Below are 14,537 nucleotides of genomic sequence, written 5' to 3'. Positions count from 1 at the left end.
TGTCACCGTCATGCCCTTAGCATCCTGAAGCCTGACCCTCCCACCCACACGCCACCCAGCGGCTCTGCGGGCAGGGTGCTGGAGCTTACATGTGCTGGGACGCGTTGGGGAAGAGGCTCGAGTACTGGGGAGCAGAGTCTTCGGGGCCGTGGGGAGCCGCGTGGCTGATGACCATCAGGACGGGCCGGTGTGGGTACATCTTCTTGGATGTGCGGAAGAAGCTCACACTGTCGTTGGTGATGAGGTCTGTCAGGTAGTCCTGGGCGGGGGAGCGGGGAGAGATAGGAAAACGTGTGAGGAGATGGGCCACTGTACTCAATTAGACAGACAATCCCTGCCCCATCCCTGGGCGGGGGTTGGGGGGAGGTGGGTTGCTGATCGTCCAGGGGCAGAAAGCCAATCAGTGAGCAAGGAGATGGCGCTAATGGAGAAAAAGAAGCAGAAGGGCTTAGGAGGATGGGGAGAAGTTGCGATCTGTGGTCCATTTGTCATGGATATAAAAATAATACTAGCTCACACTTTTGAGTGCTCACAGAATGCCAGGAGTAGCTCTGTGTTTACTTGTATCAGTTCATTTAATTCTTGTACAACTGCAGGAAGTAGGGGTGATGGGAATTCTTGTTTTCCGGAACGAGAGATTAAGGCATAGGGAAGTTAAGTGAATTGCCTAATGTCACACAGCTGGTAAATATTGCAGCCAGGCCTCCTGAGTCTTGTTTCCTAAACCTGAAGTCTTTTGGAAGTTCCAGAAATACTGCTGAACAGGGTGGGGCCATCCCTGTATTCCCGGAGTGCTGTGCTGGGGGCAGGAGCAGCCGACCATGTAAACCCAGAACCAAGACAGTGACAAATGTGTGAGAGATGATGGAAATAAACTGTGACCAAGGAGCTGGAGTGGGGGCATACTTTAGCTGGGGCAGTCAGGGAGGGCCTCTCCGAGAAGGTGACATTGGGGCTGAGTCCTGAGTGATGAGCTGGGCACGGGAAGATCTTTGTCATTGGGGTTGACCATCAACTGCCTTCCAGAATCCTTGGGGGAGCATGGCTGAGGTGTGAGCCTACTGCAAGAGATGCTGGTTTAATTAGTCTGTGGTTTTCCTCAGGAACTGGGCTTTTTAAAAGCTCCTAGGGGTTCCAGTGAGCAGCCAGGGCTGAGAATCACTGATCCAGAGGAAGTGTTCCAGGCAGAAGGAACGACAGATGCAGGGACTCTGAGGCAGAAAATGAGCACGCTGTGTGTTTGGGGAATGTCAGCAGGAAGGAGCAGCACAAATGGAGGAAAGAAGGGGGTGTATGCGTGTGTGCCTGAGAGGTGAGACCTGATTAGACACCGGGCAGGATGAGAGAGGAACAGGAGGAAGAGGGACACGCAGAAACTGAGGGCCTTAAAAGCTCAGCTACGAAGCTGAGCTTTCCCTAACCTCATCTTGAACTTGGTAAAAAATCTTTAGCTGCTAATCTCCCAAGAAGGTAACAAGTTCCTGAAATTTACCTGATGCTCCCTGGGGAGCAGCTCTGTCCGAAATGATCACTTTCAAAATGAGGTAGGTAATATTTTACAGACGAAAATGTCAAGAAGTGGCTACAGCTTCTACCCTGAAGTGAACCGTAGGTCGGACACCCACGGGTGTGCCCGGGCTTCCAAGACACGCCCTCTGGGACACTTGACACCGCACCGATGCACAAGGATGGCCCCTGCAGCTGTGTTCATAAAGCAGAAATGTATTGCAGTGACCAGCAACAGGGACGTGATTAATGAGTTCACGCTGTTTTCATACAATGCAGCGCTGGACAGACATTGTATGGAAGCAAGTCCGTAGTTACTGCGATGGAAAGCTGTCTGAGATCACACTTTTGAGGGAAAGAGTGAGTTACTCTCAAGCCAGGAAAATCCCATATTTCTGTGGGGACAGAGGGTGGCAGGGTATAGAGGAGAAGCCAAACCCCTAACTCCATCTGCTTTTGAGCACCAAAGAAGAATCTAGAAGCACAGATATCAGTGTGCTAACTGGGGTCTAGGATAGAGGGAGAGTTGGGGGAGGAATTTACTTGCTACTTTGTATACTTTTCCTGGAGTACTTTTTATGACTACTTTTGGGGAATGACAAAGGTTTTCTATGAGGATTCTGTAGAACCTATCACATAAAAATAACATTACAGGTCACCTAAGTCAAAGAGCTCCTGCTACATTGTGGAGAATGACCTGGAGGGGCTGGGAAAGTTCTTAAAAGGACAGAGGGACCCATGGACGTGGCCATGAGCACAGTGGGGACCAGCAACTGAAACCTGCTGCCTCGGGCTGGTGGGGAGCCACGGGGAGGGCTGCCGCCGCTCTCTGTAATAAGTCCACCCTCAGTGCTTGCTTTTGGAATGACATGCCTAGTTGGCTGTGATTAAACGTGTTTTCTGAAAAGCCACCACGAATATCCCTTCCCAGGAGAGACCCGCAGTGCAATGACCCAGCACCCAGAAAGCACAAACTTGAGCCACCTGGACAGACACGGACAGACCTTACCGGCCTGGCGCTGGGTGAGGAAAGCAGGCCGTGGAGGGACATGCAGGATCCACCACCATTTGTGTGCAGGTGAAAACCTCACCAAATGTTACGTATTGTTTGGGATATCTGCACAGGCATAGAACAAAGGCATCCATGGCCCTTAGCAGGGGGCTGTTTACCTCCCGGGGAGGGTAACATGTGGGCTCCTATGGCTTGTGATATCACATGTTTAGAAACGTGTGCTGACATGAGCGGCTCGGCCTCTCCAGGCTGCCAGGAGGGGCTCAAGTGCTGGGAGATGAAAAGCCCTTGACACAGCGCCCTGCATGGAGCCAGCTCTGGCAAGCGGGCTCACCCTGGCCGTCTTGGTGGGTGTGGCCGATTTCCCGCGTATCTGAGAGCACCCACCCTCTGGGGTCCTCTTCCAAGCCACTTGGACGCCAGCTAAAGCTCTGCCGACCTCCGCCAGCTACAGCATCTGGCTGTCCATGTGGATTGGAGGGGACACTTGCCTTTATTCCAGGGGTGGGCGGTGAGCCACAGGTGGGCCCACGAGGACACGCCAGCTCTCTGGCCACAATACAGAGCATCCAGACATCAGAGTGAGGGATCGGGGACCTGGGCCAGGGGGACAGTGGCTTTGTCCTGTCACGGCTGGGAGCAGATTCAGTAGATAGGTTGTGTCCATTGGCTGCATGTGGAGAGGGGCAGTCACACCCCCCTCCCCCACCTCACGCCCTGCCACCTGGTTTCTGGTTTGGGTGAAGGGTATAGAGATGGGGTGGCAGGGTCCAGGAGAAAGAAAATGTCAGGGCGAAGGCAGGGGTGCTAAGTTCTGGACAAGCTGAACTGGGTGCTGGGTCAGCCAGGAAGGAGTCAAGGATGTGGGTTGTTAACAGGAAGGGTGAGACGGGGGAGGGGATTTTTTAGAACCTGGAGATCAGCTGATAGATTATGAGGAACTCCCCTCTCTGTAGCCCTGTGCGAGGCCCATTCCGGCTCTCCTAGGTGAGGGGCTAAACTTCCCCTGATGCCCTCCCGGCCATACCCGTGCAGTGGGCAGTGATGCCAGCTTCTGGGGACTTTGCTCCTAACTGGAGCTTAGCAGCCACAGCAGTGTCCCGCTTCCCTCTCCATCATGACCTCCGACCGACTCTGATCAGTAAACCAAGAGGAACCCAGTGCATCTGCGGAGATTGCTAGCCTGCAGCTCTGGGCAAAAGCATCCATTTCCCCCAAATGGTCATTTAGCCGAGGAGCCTGTGGGGTGCGGGGCGCACTCCTGGGGAGCTTGGTGACAGGCCGGGCTGGCCCGTCTCACGCCTTGCCTCATTCTGCATGCTTGGCCTTTGCTGCTGTTTCTCATTTATGTGCTCACTTAACAAATACTTGTCGGGTGCCTGTTCCCAGGGTGCTGGGCTTCCTGTTAAGGGCTTGGGACATGGTCACGGGTCCCCGTCCCCATGGTGATCACAGTCCTGTGCAGGGTGAGGAAAAGCATTCTCATTAGCAGCAAGAAGGCAGAGGACCTGGAAGGGATGGGAAGTTTTCACTCGCTTAGGATTATCTCTGGCTGCTGGGGACGGGGGACAGAGACTGTAAGGACAAGCGAGGGACCACAGCTGGCATGATGGGAAGCTCCTCTTCTTGCCTGGACCTGGGTGTTGAGAGAAACGTGGCCCCTGGGTGCCCCCTGGGAGATCCACATACTTTATCCCACGGAAACCTGGGGTTCTACCTCTTGTCTGAACTTGGGTGAGATAAGCCAGTTCACCCCAAATTTCTCAGGCTATCCCCCCCAAACTGGAGTCTCCTGGCTCTGAGGGCTAGTTAACTTGTCCGATTGGGCAGCCCATATGAGCTGCTCTAGGGTTGCGCCTTGAGAATGATGGCTTTGCTCCTGAGACCTGGTTGGAGGGTGATGGTGGAGCAGGAAAGGGAGGGTGTCCCCCTCCCTCCAGGGGGCAGCCCTCCAGCCTACCTCTGGGTATTCTTTCACTTGGCAAGTCCACCTGTAACAGAGGGTCTCCTCTTCTGCGCCGCTGGCTCCCCGGGCAGCAGGTCAAACTTTTATTCTGAATCTTAGAGCCGATCCTGCCCCTGGGGAAGCTTCTACAGCAGTCTGTGTTCAGAAGAGAGTCCCATCGCTTTAAGGAGCAATCGTATTTCATGAAGCCGAGGGCTCTGGAGTCAGAAACTCTGGGCTTGCTCCCCAGCTGTTTTCACCTGCTCTCTGTGGGCCAACCACTACCTTGCTGCAGCTCAGTCTCTGCATCTGAAAAATGGGCCCAATAACAGTCCCTTCTCCAGATGGTGGTGGGTGTGAGCACGGGACAAATGCATATAAGCACTCAGCAAGGAGCCCGGCACTAAGAAAACCCACGATGAACATGGGCTCTGATTGTTGTCACATGTTTGCTCAACTGACCTTCACGGCAACTCTGAGAAGTGGACTTCGTGCCCATTTGACAGATGGGGAAACTGAGGTCAAGAAACAAACAAGCAATGTACTCAGAGCAAGACCTCAGGCCTTTGTATTTTTTTATCTGTTCCATCGCTTTCCCCCCACAAAGTTATTAATGAGTATATGGTGGTTTACACTAAGCATCAGCAAAGCTTTTCTGTAAAGGGTCGGCTAGGAAATGTGTGAGGCTTTGCAGGCCAGATGTCTCACTAGTCCCTGCAGCAGGAAAGCAGCCACCAGTAAATGAACGGGCATGTCTGCTCTCCAGTAAAACAAGAGGCCTGGTGAATTGTAAATTTCATGTCGTTTTCACGTGTCATGAAAGCTGCTCTTTTTTGGATTTTCTTTTTTTCAATGAGTTAGAAATAGAAAAACCATTCTAAGCTCAAAGTTTCGACAAAAACACTTGGTGGGCAGGACTTGGCCCACGGGCCTTAGTTCAGAGAACAGATTTGGAAGCCAGATGGCCCGGGTTTGAATCCTGAGCTCTACTACTTACTAGCCGGGTGGCCTCGTTTCTTAGCCTCTCTATGCCTCAGTTTCCTTTCGTGCTGGTTTTGAAGAGTAACGGCATATGCAGTGTAGGCTATGGCGAGAAACACATGGGTCGGTTCTGTATCATGCACAATGATTTCACCAGATCCGGTCCATGTTGCGTCTAAGTTAGCGCTACTCATTCTTCCTCAGGAATCACATGCCTGTGTTTTCCACACAAAGCTGAAAACAGTCCACTCCTCACCCCTGCTTATGATCTTGACCCCTTTTGTCCATTACCAGGAAGCACTTTTTCAGATGTGTTGTTACATGCCTTATAGCACTGCTTTAGGCATCTTGTTCAGTCTGATCAGATCACACTGTGCGTATTCATTTAGTCATTCAACAAACACAGCAGGGAACACAACAAATCCACATGCCTGCCTTCGAGGGCCTTGTATTCTAATGCGAGGAGACAGACATAAGAGGACCAGTGCTCCGCACAGGTGTGGTGCGTCAGTGGTGATCAGCTAGGGGAGTGCCCTTGACACACGGTGGTCTAGGTAGGTGACATCTGAACAGGGGTCTGGAGGAGCTCTCTCTGCAGCATGCTCTTGCCTTCAGCCCTAGGTCCAAAGCCCTGATGGCTTTACACACAGATCTCCCTTGTCTTTTTCTAGAATCCTCCAGTGTAGGCTTCCTTCATGGTCACTTCATCGCTTCCCACATTGGTGGCCCTATTCTTTCAATAACAAACAAAGCTGCAAGCAGCAACTCAACCTGCTCCCCTCCTGCATATGAGGGGGGCTTCTCCGGAACAGAGAAGCACAAATTCGGGATCAAAGGGTGGTCTCTACAAGTTTACGGAGAACGTCATCCCTCAGGGCCTTTGTGCCACCTGGGCCCTGTCTATTCCCCACCTGGAAGGCTCTTCTGCAATCTGACCCTAGTCATTCCTAGTTCCTTTCGCTGCCAGCCCCACCTTCTCCAGCCCTCTCGGGCTCTCAGCGCGTGTGCTGTATAATTCCTCTCTCATTGTCGCTGTCTCTCTGTCCACCTTGCCATCAGGACCCTTTGTAGGGCATCTGGTCCTGGGAATAGTGACTCAGGACTGAGTCCTCAAAGGGCCTTATGAAGGAACGAGGGAAGGACTGTCACTTCTTCCCCAACTGGGCCACCTAATGAAGCCACTGAGGCCTATACTGAACCCCAGTAGAGACATCTATCTCACTCCTCAGGCTGCTGGAGTACGGGCTCCCCGGCTCGGCCTCTGTGGAAACCCCCAGCTCCCTCTGGCTCCCTCCCCACACTCTGGCCCCCACTGCCTGTTGCCTGTCTCAGGTCTTAACCCTGGACCTGCGCCAGCTCTGACTCCAAAGGGCCCCCATCCCCCTCTGTTCCCAGGCCTCCGCTAACAGGGGGCCAAGGAATCCTCCCACAGGGCTCCTCTCATTCACAGGGGAGATGTGTCTGTGGCAGGAAACGGGGTGGAAAACAGCCGCTGTGTGTCCGGTCATCAGCCCCAAAGGGACTCTGAGTGTCCCTGGATAACTTGATTACAGGGCTGCTCTGAGACCAGGCATGGACGTGGTGAGGAATTTTAACAAGCACGGGGTGGATTCTTCTAGGTTTTGGAGGATCTGCCTGTGCTGAGTCTAGGAGGAGGGAAGCAGCGGGTTCAGCCCCAAGACACTACAATTTGTATTTGTAGCTTATAAATCCCCTCACCAGCACTTTGGAATTAATTCACCTGGGAGGGCATGGAGACCTGCCCTGTGCAGAGTGAGACACAGAGCAACGGGAGGGGGCGCTGTCCAGGTGATGTCACACGTGGTTTCTGCCACCACGGCCTGAACTGACCAGACTCAGTGAGGGGACACATCAGTAGTGATCCCCTGTCAAAGGGGGGAGGGATCCCCCAAATGTGCTCGTGTTTCCAGAAGGGGAGTGCGATAGGGTGTTTTTAGGCCACGGAGCATCTGTTCAGCTTTCTTCTGTGGAAGCTTTTCATTTTCATATGGGTCTATTCTCAGCTGATGTTTCAGGGTCTGGCTGCCCGGCAGGGCTCCCGACCTGCCTATCTCCCGCACAGGAGTGGAGCCATGTGATTACAGCCCTTTGAAACACTGCTTCCCTCCCTGGGCACACCTATTGGTTCAGGGGCAGACATGTGACTCATCCAGAGCCAATGAGATGCAATGAAACTTGCTTGGAATCCTGGGAAGGAGACTCCCTTACTCTTAGCTGGGCAGGTCGGTGAGAAGACAGAGGGAGAGCCATGTTGCTACCGGGGCAGGGAAAGGGTGAGGGGGATGGACAGGAAGGGAGGGGAGGGAGGCAGGGGAGTGACTGTAAATGGCGCTGGAGAGAAGAAAACAGAGCTTAGAGGAGAAACCACCACCTAAAGATTTTGTTTTTGAGCTCCTGGATCCAGCTATATCTGATGCCATTACTGCTGGACCAGTTAAATCGGCAGGTCCGTTTCCTCTTCAGGTGAACCATTCTGAGTTGAGTTTCTGTTCCCAAGCAACTGAGAGAGGCGTCTGATTCAAGAAAGAATAAATCCTGTTGTTTAGGGCCCTCGGGGAAGGATTCATGGACGAGAAGATGGAGAACACTTGGATAAATTCAGGGCATGAGAGCAGTAGTAAAGATTTGGAGATGGTTGTAATAACTGACAAGGCTGGTCTGCTTGAACTGGCTCCTACCGGGAGTGCTGAAACAGGGGACAGGGCTGGCGTGTGGGTGCATGTGCGCGTGTGTGCATGTGTGCATACCTGTGCTTTTACACGGTGCTGTGTTCTGGCTTTAACACATGCGCATCACTCCCCAGGTAACGACACATTCCGCATCCCAGACTGTGAATGCCTGGGTCTGTCTCTGCTCATCCTTGAACACCCAGCACCTGACACAGTGTCTGGCACAGAGCAGGCTCTCAACAAATAGTTGTTGAGTAACACAACCAAATCCAACTAGTCCACTCACGCGTATAATGGCTGGGAAGGTCAGAAACGCGATGCACAAAACACACAGCACGGCTGGGCCACCATAGGGGCTCAGTAAGTCGATGTACACATTATTACTCATGCAGGGGTGTGCCCATTTTCCAGACTGGGGAATTGAGCCTCTTAGGAGTAGGGAGCATAACCAAGAAGGAAATGTAATGTGTGGAAGTGGGGCTCTGAACTCCAGTCTGCTGCCTCCAAGAAGAGAAGCTCACTGCACAGTCCTGGGGGTTGGGGGTGGCAGCGAGCAGAAGAGCAGCACAGTGTGGCCCATCCAGGGGTCAGGTCTGGCCCTCAGGCAAACTTGATTCACTCAGGATGTTAGGAAAGTCTGAGTGCCTTGCCAGTATTTCAAAATCAGGAGCGTTCACAGGGAAAAATGCAAACATTTGTAGCTTCTGCTGAAAAATCAGAAAACCTGGCCATCTTGGGCTCACCTTTCTATGTGGGACTGACAAGTCTGATCTGAGTTGGCTTTCCCCTCTTAGACAGATACATTTCTCCACAGTCCCTACCATTCCCTACTGTCTCCCCTACTTCTCACTTGCTGTCCTGTGTGTGTGACTGCCTGTCTCCTGGTCATTTCTGCCTGGGGTGGGGGGGACCTTGTGTAGTGATTCAGAGGGAGAGGAACTAAGGAGGGCAGCCCCGAGGAATCGTCCCCCTAACCCAGAGAGCCCTGTTTATGACAGTCAGCCAGGCCCAGGGCTAGTGGCAGTGGCAGTGGGGAAGGGAGAGGGAAGGGAAGAATGTTGCGGAGAAAGAATGGATCAAGAAAGCTGCAGGCGGATGCATGAGTTGGCTTTGAAGATTTAGCTGGGACAGGAATATTCGCTGGTCTCCAGATTTTTTTTTTTTAAAGATTTTTTTTTTTTAATGGGAAGTTCAGATGATACATCACAGTCAGTCTCTTTTCCTCCTCCTCCTCCTCCCTCCCCCCGCCCATTTAAACCAAGAATCAGCAAACTATACCCCATGGGCCAAACCAGGGCCACTGTCTATTTTTATAAATAAAGTTTTATTGGCACGAGCCATGCTTACTTGTTCACATATTACCTGTGGTGGCTTTTACACTACAGTGGGAGACTGAAGTACTTGCAACAGAGACTGTACGGCTTGTAAACTGTAACATATTTAGTATACGGTCCTCTACAGAGAGAGTTTGCTGTCCTGATCTGAGCTACTTTGTAGTGAGTATCACTGTATGGCAGGGGCTCTCGGATACTCTGCGTGTATTAACTTAGGTGATGCTTGACAACCTTTCTGATAAGACTACAATGAATTGCCACTATACCCAGTGCAAGAGAATAACGAAGAAGACAGTACCAGTGCTACTGACGAATGTGGAGGAACTGGAACCCTTGTAACATTCCTGGCTGGGGCTGTTGGCTGGTTCAACCCCGGAACCCATCCTCGGTCTCAGTGATTCGCCTCGCAGGTGTGTAACCAGAGGAGAAGACTACCTACGTCTGTGCAAAGCCGTGTGTTCACCACAGCCTCGTTCGTAACAGGCCCACCCTGTCCATCAGGGGCTGCGCTGACTCACACCTGCCACCCGCACAACATCGCTACGTGCGTGGCAACGAGGGGACGCACCGCTGATGGTGTGCAGGTGCGGGAGGACTGTCACAGGTGTCCCACCGCAAAGAGCCCATACAACGTGATTCCATGGATATGAGGTTCTAGAACAGGCAAATCCAGGCCATGGTGATGGAAGATGGAACAGAGGTTACCTTGGGGGCGGGACTTTTGACTGGGAAGGTGTAAGGGAGCCTCTGGGGGCCGGAAATGCTTTATATCTTGACCCGGATGGTGCACCCAGGCGTGAGCAGTCCCTGAGCTGTCCACATCCTCTGTCTCACATGAGACAAATCAGTAGGACTTGAAAAACTATGACATGGAGAACAAACAAAGACACTGAGGCACAACCACACAGCGGAATGTCACACGATGACAGCGAAGGTTCTACACCACCAGGGACAGCAGGGATGGGTCTCAACGTGGGGGGAAGCCACAGGAGCCGGACCCAGCAGTAACAGTGTGCTGCTGCCAGTCGGAGCCGAGGCTGTCCCCGTGGGAGGAGTTATGGGCGGGGACTTCTGGAGCTGGCGGTGACAGTGGGCTTCTTGTCCTCCCTGTGCGCTGCTGACGTGTCCCTGTCGGGCTGGACTGTCTGTACGCACACTTTCCGTAAGAACACCCTGCTTGGCCATCCTGTGACCAATTCTCTCCGACACAGACTATTATTTGAGAGATGCACATAGGGAGAAACAGCGGCTGCTCGAGGTCCCTCACGGAAGTAAAGGTCACCAGCCCCCGAAGCCAGGCAGTTAAGCTCCCGTGTCACGCTCCTGACTGTCCCCCAGCCAGGGACAGGCAGGACTTACCTTGGAGTAGTCAAAGCCGTGCTTCTCCTTCACCCCGTTCCGGCAGAGCGTGTAGTTATAAAAACGGGAGTTTTTAAGAAGGCCGACCCACTCCTTCCAGCCCGGCGGCACGTAGGAGCCGTTGTACTCATTAAGATACTTCCCGAAGAAAGCTGGAGGGGGAGAAGGATCAGGAGGCCACGTGAGAAAGCAGAGAGCGAACGTCTCCTCCGTCCCCGACCACTGTGTCCCCAGGGTACGAAAACAGTGCTACCCTCTGAGCCTCCTTCTCAGATGCTTTTAGAGGTGTAAGATAAAATATATAGGATGATAGAGAAAATAAGTTATTCTGAAATACGGTTATCTAACTGTTAAGAGAATCTGCCGTATAGTAACGCCCTTTCAAAAAAGATGTTAGCTTGCAAAGAGTAGTAATTTCAAAGTAGCGATAACTGAAAAGAATTTATTTTGTGATCTCTGCCACCCCCGCTGTGGAATATTATCATATCATTGATTGCCCCGGACGACAAAATTGCAGACTCCTGTGCTATGGTTCATGTCCTACCTTCCTAATGGAAGCCAACGCTAAGCGATGGTGTAGGTTCATAAAAATAAGGACGCGATTCTTTCCCACTCAAGCTGACGGGCTCCGTGAAGCCCGTCTACGGCACGGTGAGCAGAATGGGTAGTACAGACCATGAACTACTGTTGCTGGGGGTTGGAGCAACCGGCCCCCGATATACCTGCCAGGGGACGTGCAGACTGGACCATCTCCAGGGAGGCCTTGACCGGCAGACTCCGCTAACCTTGAACTCACTCCTACCTTCTGACCCAGTGATTCGAATCCTGGGCATTGACTCAGCAGGACGGCATTCCTTCATTCCCGAAGTCGTGTGCAGCACTGTTCATGAGAGCCAGTAACCAGAAACAAGGCAGACGCCCATCAGCAAAAGCATGGTTGAAGACCCCGCTGGCTAGGTGCAGAGGGGAATGAATACCGCTCCAGAAGGAGACAGGACCAACCGCTGCCACGCCCGGTAGCAGAGGCTAATTGCGTTAAGAGAAATAAACCAGAGATAAAAGAATGCTGTACGATCTCATTCATAGGATGTTCCTAGAGAGCCAAAACCCGATCTATGGTGTTGAAGAACAAAGTAGGGGTTCTCGCTGGGCATGGGGGTGCTGCTTGGGGGACAGGCTCATTCTGTCTCCGGCCGAAACCCCACCGGGCTGGACATCCGCGCGTCCTCACATTCACCTTTCACACCAGCGACAGGGCATACGTAAGGAAAATCACCCGGGTTCCCCTCGAAGGGGATGTACCCCCAAACTCTGCAGGCGAGGAGGTAACACACCAGATCTTCTTTATGGTACTTTCTTGTTCTTTTTGCTTCTCAATGAGCAAGGATGATTTTTAATAATTATAACCTATAAGGCTATTTTGAAGAAATGGAAAAATCTGTGAGAGTTTTATCCAGAGAGACAGAGGCCCTGCGCCAGCGCTCTCCTTTGGATGAGGATGCTGGGCTCCGAGACGTGCGGGAGACGGTGCTGAGAGCTCGAGAATGGGAGAGTTCCAGACTGCTGAAGGAGCGAAAGAGACGGTGCCAGCAGAGCGCTTAGCGCCGCGCCTGGCAAACTGGGAGTGTTCAGTGGGCGCCAGTTCAGAGCCCAAGATGAGAAGAGACAGACAGGGGAGGTGAACATCCGTGGAGGGAGGAGTGGACTGGGGCTGGGCTCTGATGCCAGCAGAGGATGAGACGGTTCCCTCTACCTGGAACCTTCGAGAAAGCATAGAGCGCTGCCTTGGGGTCTGGGCGGAGAGGGTGGGGATGGAGTGGGAGCCCTCCATGGGGGTTTTCCTGGAGGCCCGGCAGGTAACCGGCACCGCCTGGGAGTGAGAAGCCCCTTTAGGACCCAAGCAGCCCACGTCCGAATCTCCATAGCACAGGGCAGAGGGCAGCACAGGCATCCAATTCTCCCCTGGCACGCAGGGCCAGGAGGGAAGTTGGAAGCGGAGGAAACACCTCCTGGAAGGATCTAGGTGCCAGAGGAGGTGAAAATAGGAAGGGAGAGTCCTGAGCAGCTTCAGTTAAGGCCCAGGGTGGGGCATCCCTTTGCGTGGGAGAGCAAAGCCAGGCCAGAGAGGACCCTGGCATTCTGAGGGTGAGGGGCAGGGAAACTGGCCGCCCGGCTCTGAGTCTCGGGGAACGTCCACTATCCAGGCGGCGGGTGCCTGGCTGGGTGTCGGGGCGTGAGGACTGAGATGAAGCTGGAGAAAGAGGCAGCAGCATCCCAGCACAGCGCCGGCGGAAGGCCTGGCTCCCCTCTCGGGAACACTGCGGATTCAAACTGCTGCGCTCGTCCTCTGAAAGTAGTGGGGCTCAGCCGGGAGCGGTTTCGCCCCTTAGGGGACACATGGCAATGTCTGCAGACATTTCTGGTTTTGACGGGTTGGGGTGGGACACGCTGCAGGCGTCCAGGGGGTGGGAGGGCCAGGGATGCCGCTCAACACGCCACAGTGGTCAGGATGGCCCACCGCAGAGCATCACCATCCCGTGTAGAAGATCAACAGTCTGCCGGTGAGAAACCCTGCCACCTGTACGCCCCTCTCTTCCGCAGAAGAACCATGTAGGGAGGGCTAGAGAAGCCCCTAGAGATCAAGTCCAGTCCAGGAAATAAGACTTACTAAGCCTCAATGACCTTACTCCTCACATTTGATGTGTCTTTCTGTATGTAAGGAGCTCCACTCTGGTAACACTTCTGGTCTCCCTCCTCTCTCCTGTTCTCCTCCTTGGGGAAGAATGACAAACAGCAGGGGTCAGCAAACATTTCCTGTGAAGGCCCAGATAGTAAATGTTGGAGGCTTTGTGGGCCAGATGGTTTCTAGTGCAACTATTCAATAGTTGTAGAAAACAGTCACAGACAATACATAAACAAGTGGGCGTGGCTCTGTGCCAATAAAACTTTATTTACAAAAACAGATGGAGGGCCTGATGAGTAAAACGACTGGTGGTGGTGGTGGGGATATTAAGGAAATAATAAATCAGTGTGCCCATCCATGGTAAAAATCAGGATGGCAGCACAAGGAAACTGCTCTATTTGGGGGTAATACTGCCTGGGCATATATCATTCATATATCAACAACTATTAAACCCCAATGGTATGCCAGGAGCGGTCCCAGGCAATAGCAACAGTGAATGAGGCCACCAGGGTCCCTGCTCTCCTGGGGTGGAGATCCAAGTGGGGGACTGTGACAAAAAAGGGTGGTGCTGTTGGTAAAAACAGCGATGAAAGAAAAAAAGGATGCTGTTGCAAGCAAGGGGCCAGAGCTGGGCCCCTGGAGGCACTGCTGGGTTGAGTGGTCAGGGAAGGCTGCTGAGGAGTGATGAGAATGAGTCAGGGGAACAGGAGTACAAGGGAAACTGCTCCAGACAGAGGTGATGTCAAGTGCAAAGGTCCTGAGGCAGGAACAAGCTTGGGGGCATTTGAGGATCACAGGGAGGCCAGTGAGGGAGAGAGAAGATGATGTTATAGGGTAGAGGGATGAGATCATGAGAAGAAACAACAGGGGGCATGGCAGGGAAATGTAAAAGAATCCACAAGTCCCCTGAAATATTATGCATCAGAGTTTGCATTTTCCTGGAATTGGGACACATTCTCAAAGGAACCCAAGACCACAGGTAATTTCAGAAAGACGAATGAAAGAAAGCCCAGGAGAAAAGGCGCTC

At 52.8% G+C, this 14,537-nt stretch overlaps 1 protein-coding gene across 4 annotated transcripts in view; it reads right to left on the bottom strand.

Annotated features, from left to right (window-relative positions):
* The window catches only part of SULF2 (sulfatase 2), a 113,328-nt gene that overhangs the window by 27,602 nt on the left and 71,189 nt on the right, over positions 1-14,537 (bottom strand). For all 4 annotated transcript variants that reach the window (XM_032350426.1, XM_032350425.1, XM_032350424.1 and 1 more), the window contains 2 exons: positions 10,828-10,979; positions 90-259 (listed from right to left, as the gene is read on the bottom strand). In XM_032350426.1, coding sequence (XP_032206317.1) covers positions 90-259; positions 10,828-10,979 — 322 coding nt within the window. The remainder of the gene's footprint in view (positions 1-89; positions 260-10,827; positions 10,980-14,537) is intronic.

This window comes from Mustela erminea, chromosome 7 (assembly GCF_009829155.1).
Source record: "Mustela erminea isolate mMusErm1 chromosome 7, mMusErm1.Pri, whole genome shotgun sequence".
NCBI lineage: Eukaryota > Metazoa > Chordata > Mammalia > Carnivora > Mustelidae > Mustela > Mustela erminea.
This window is presented reverse-complemented; position numbering and strand designations above follow the sequence as displayed.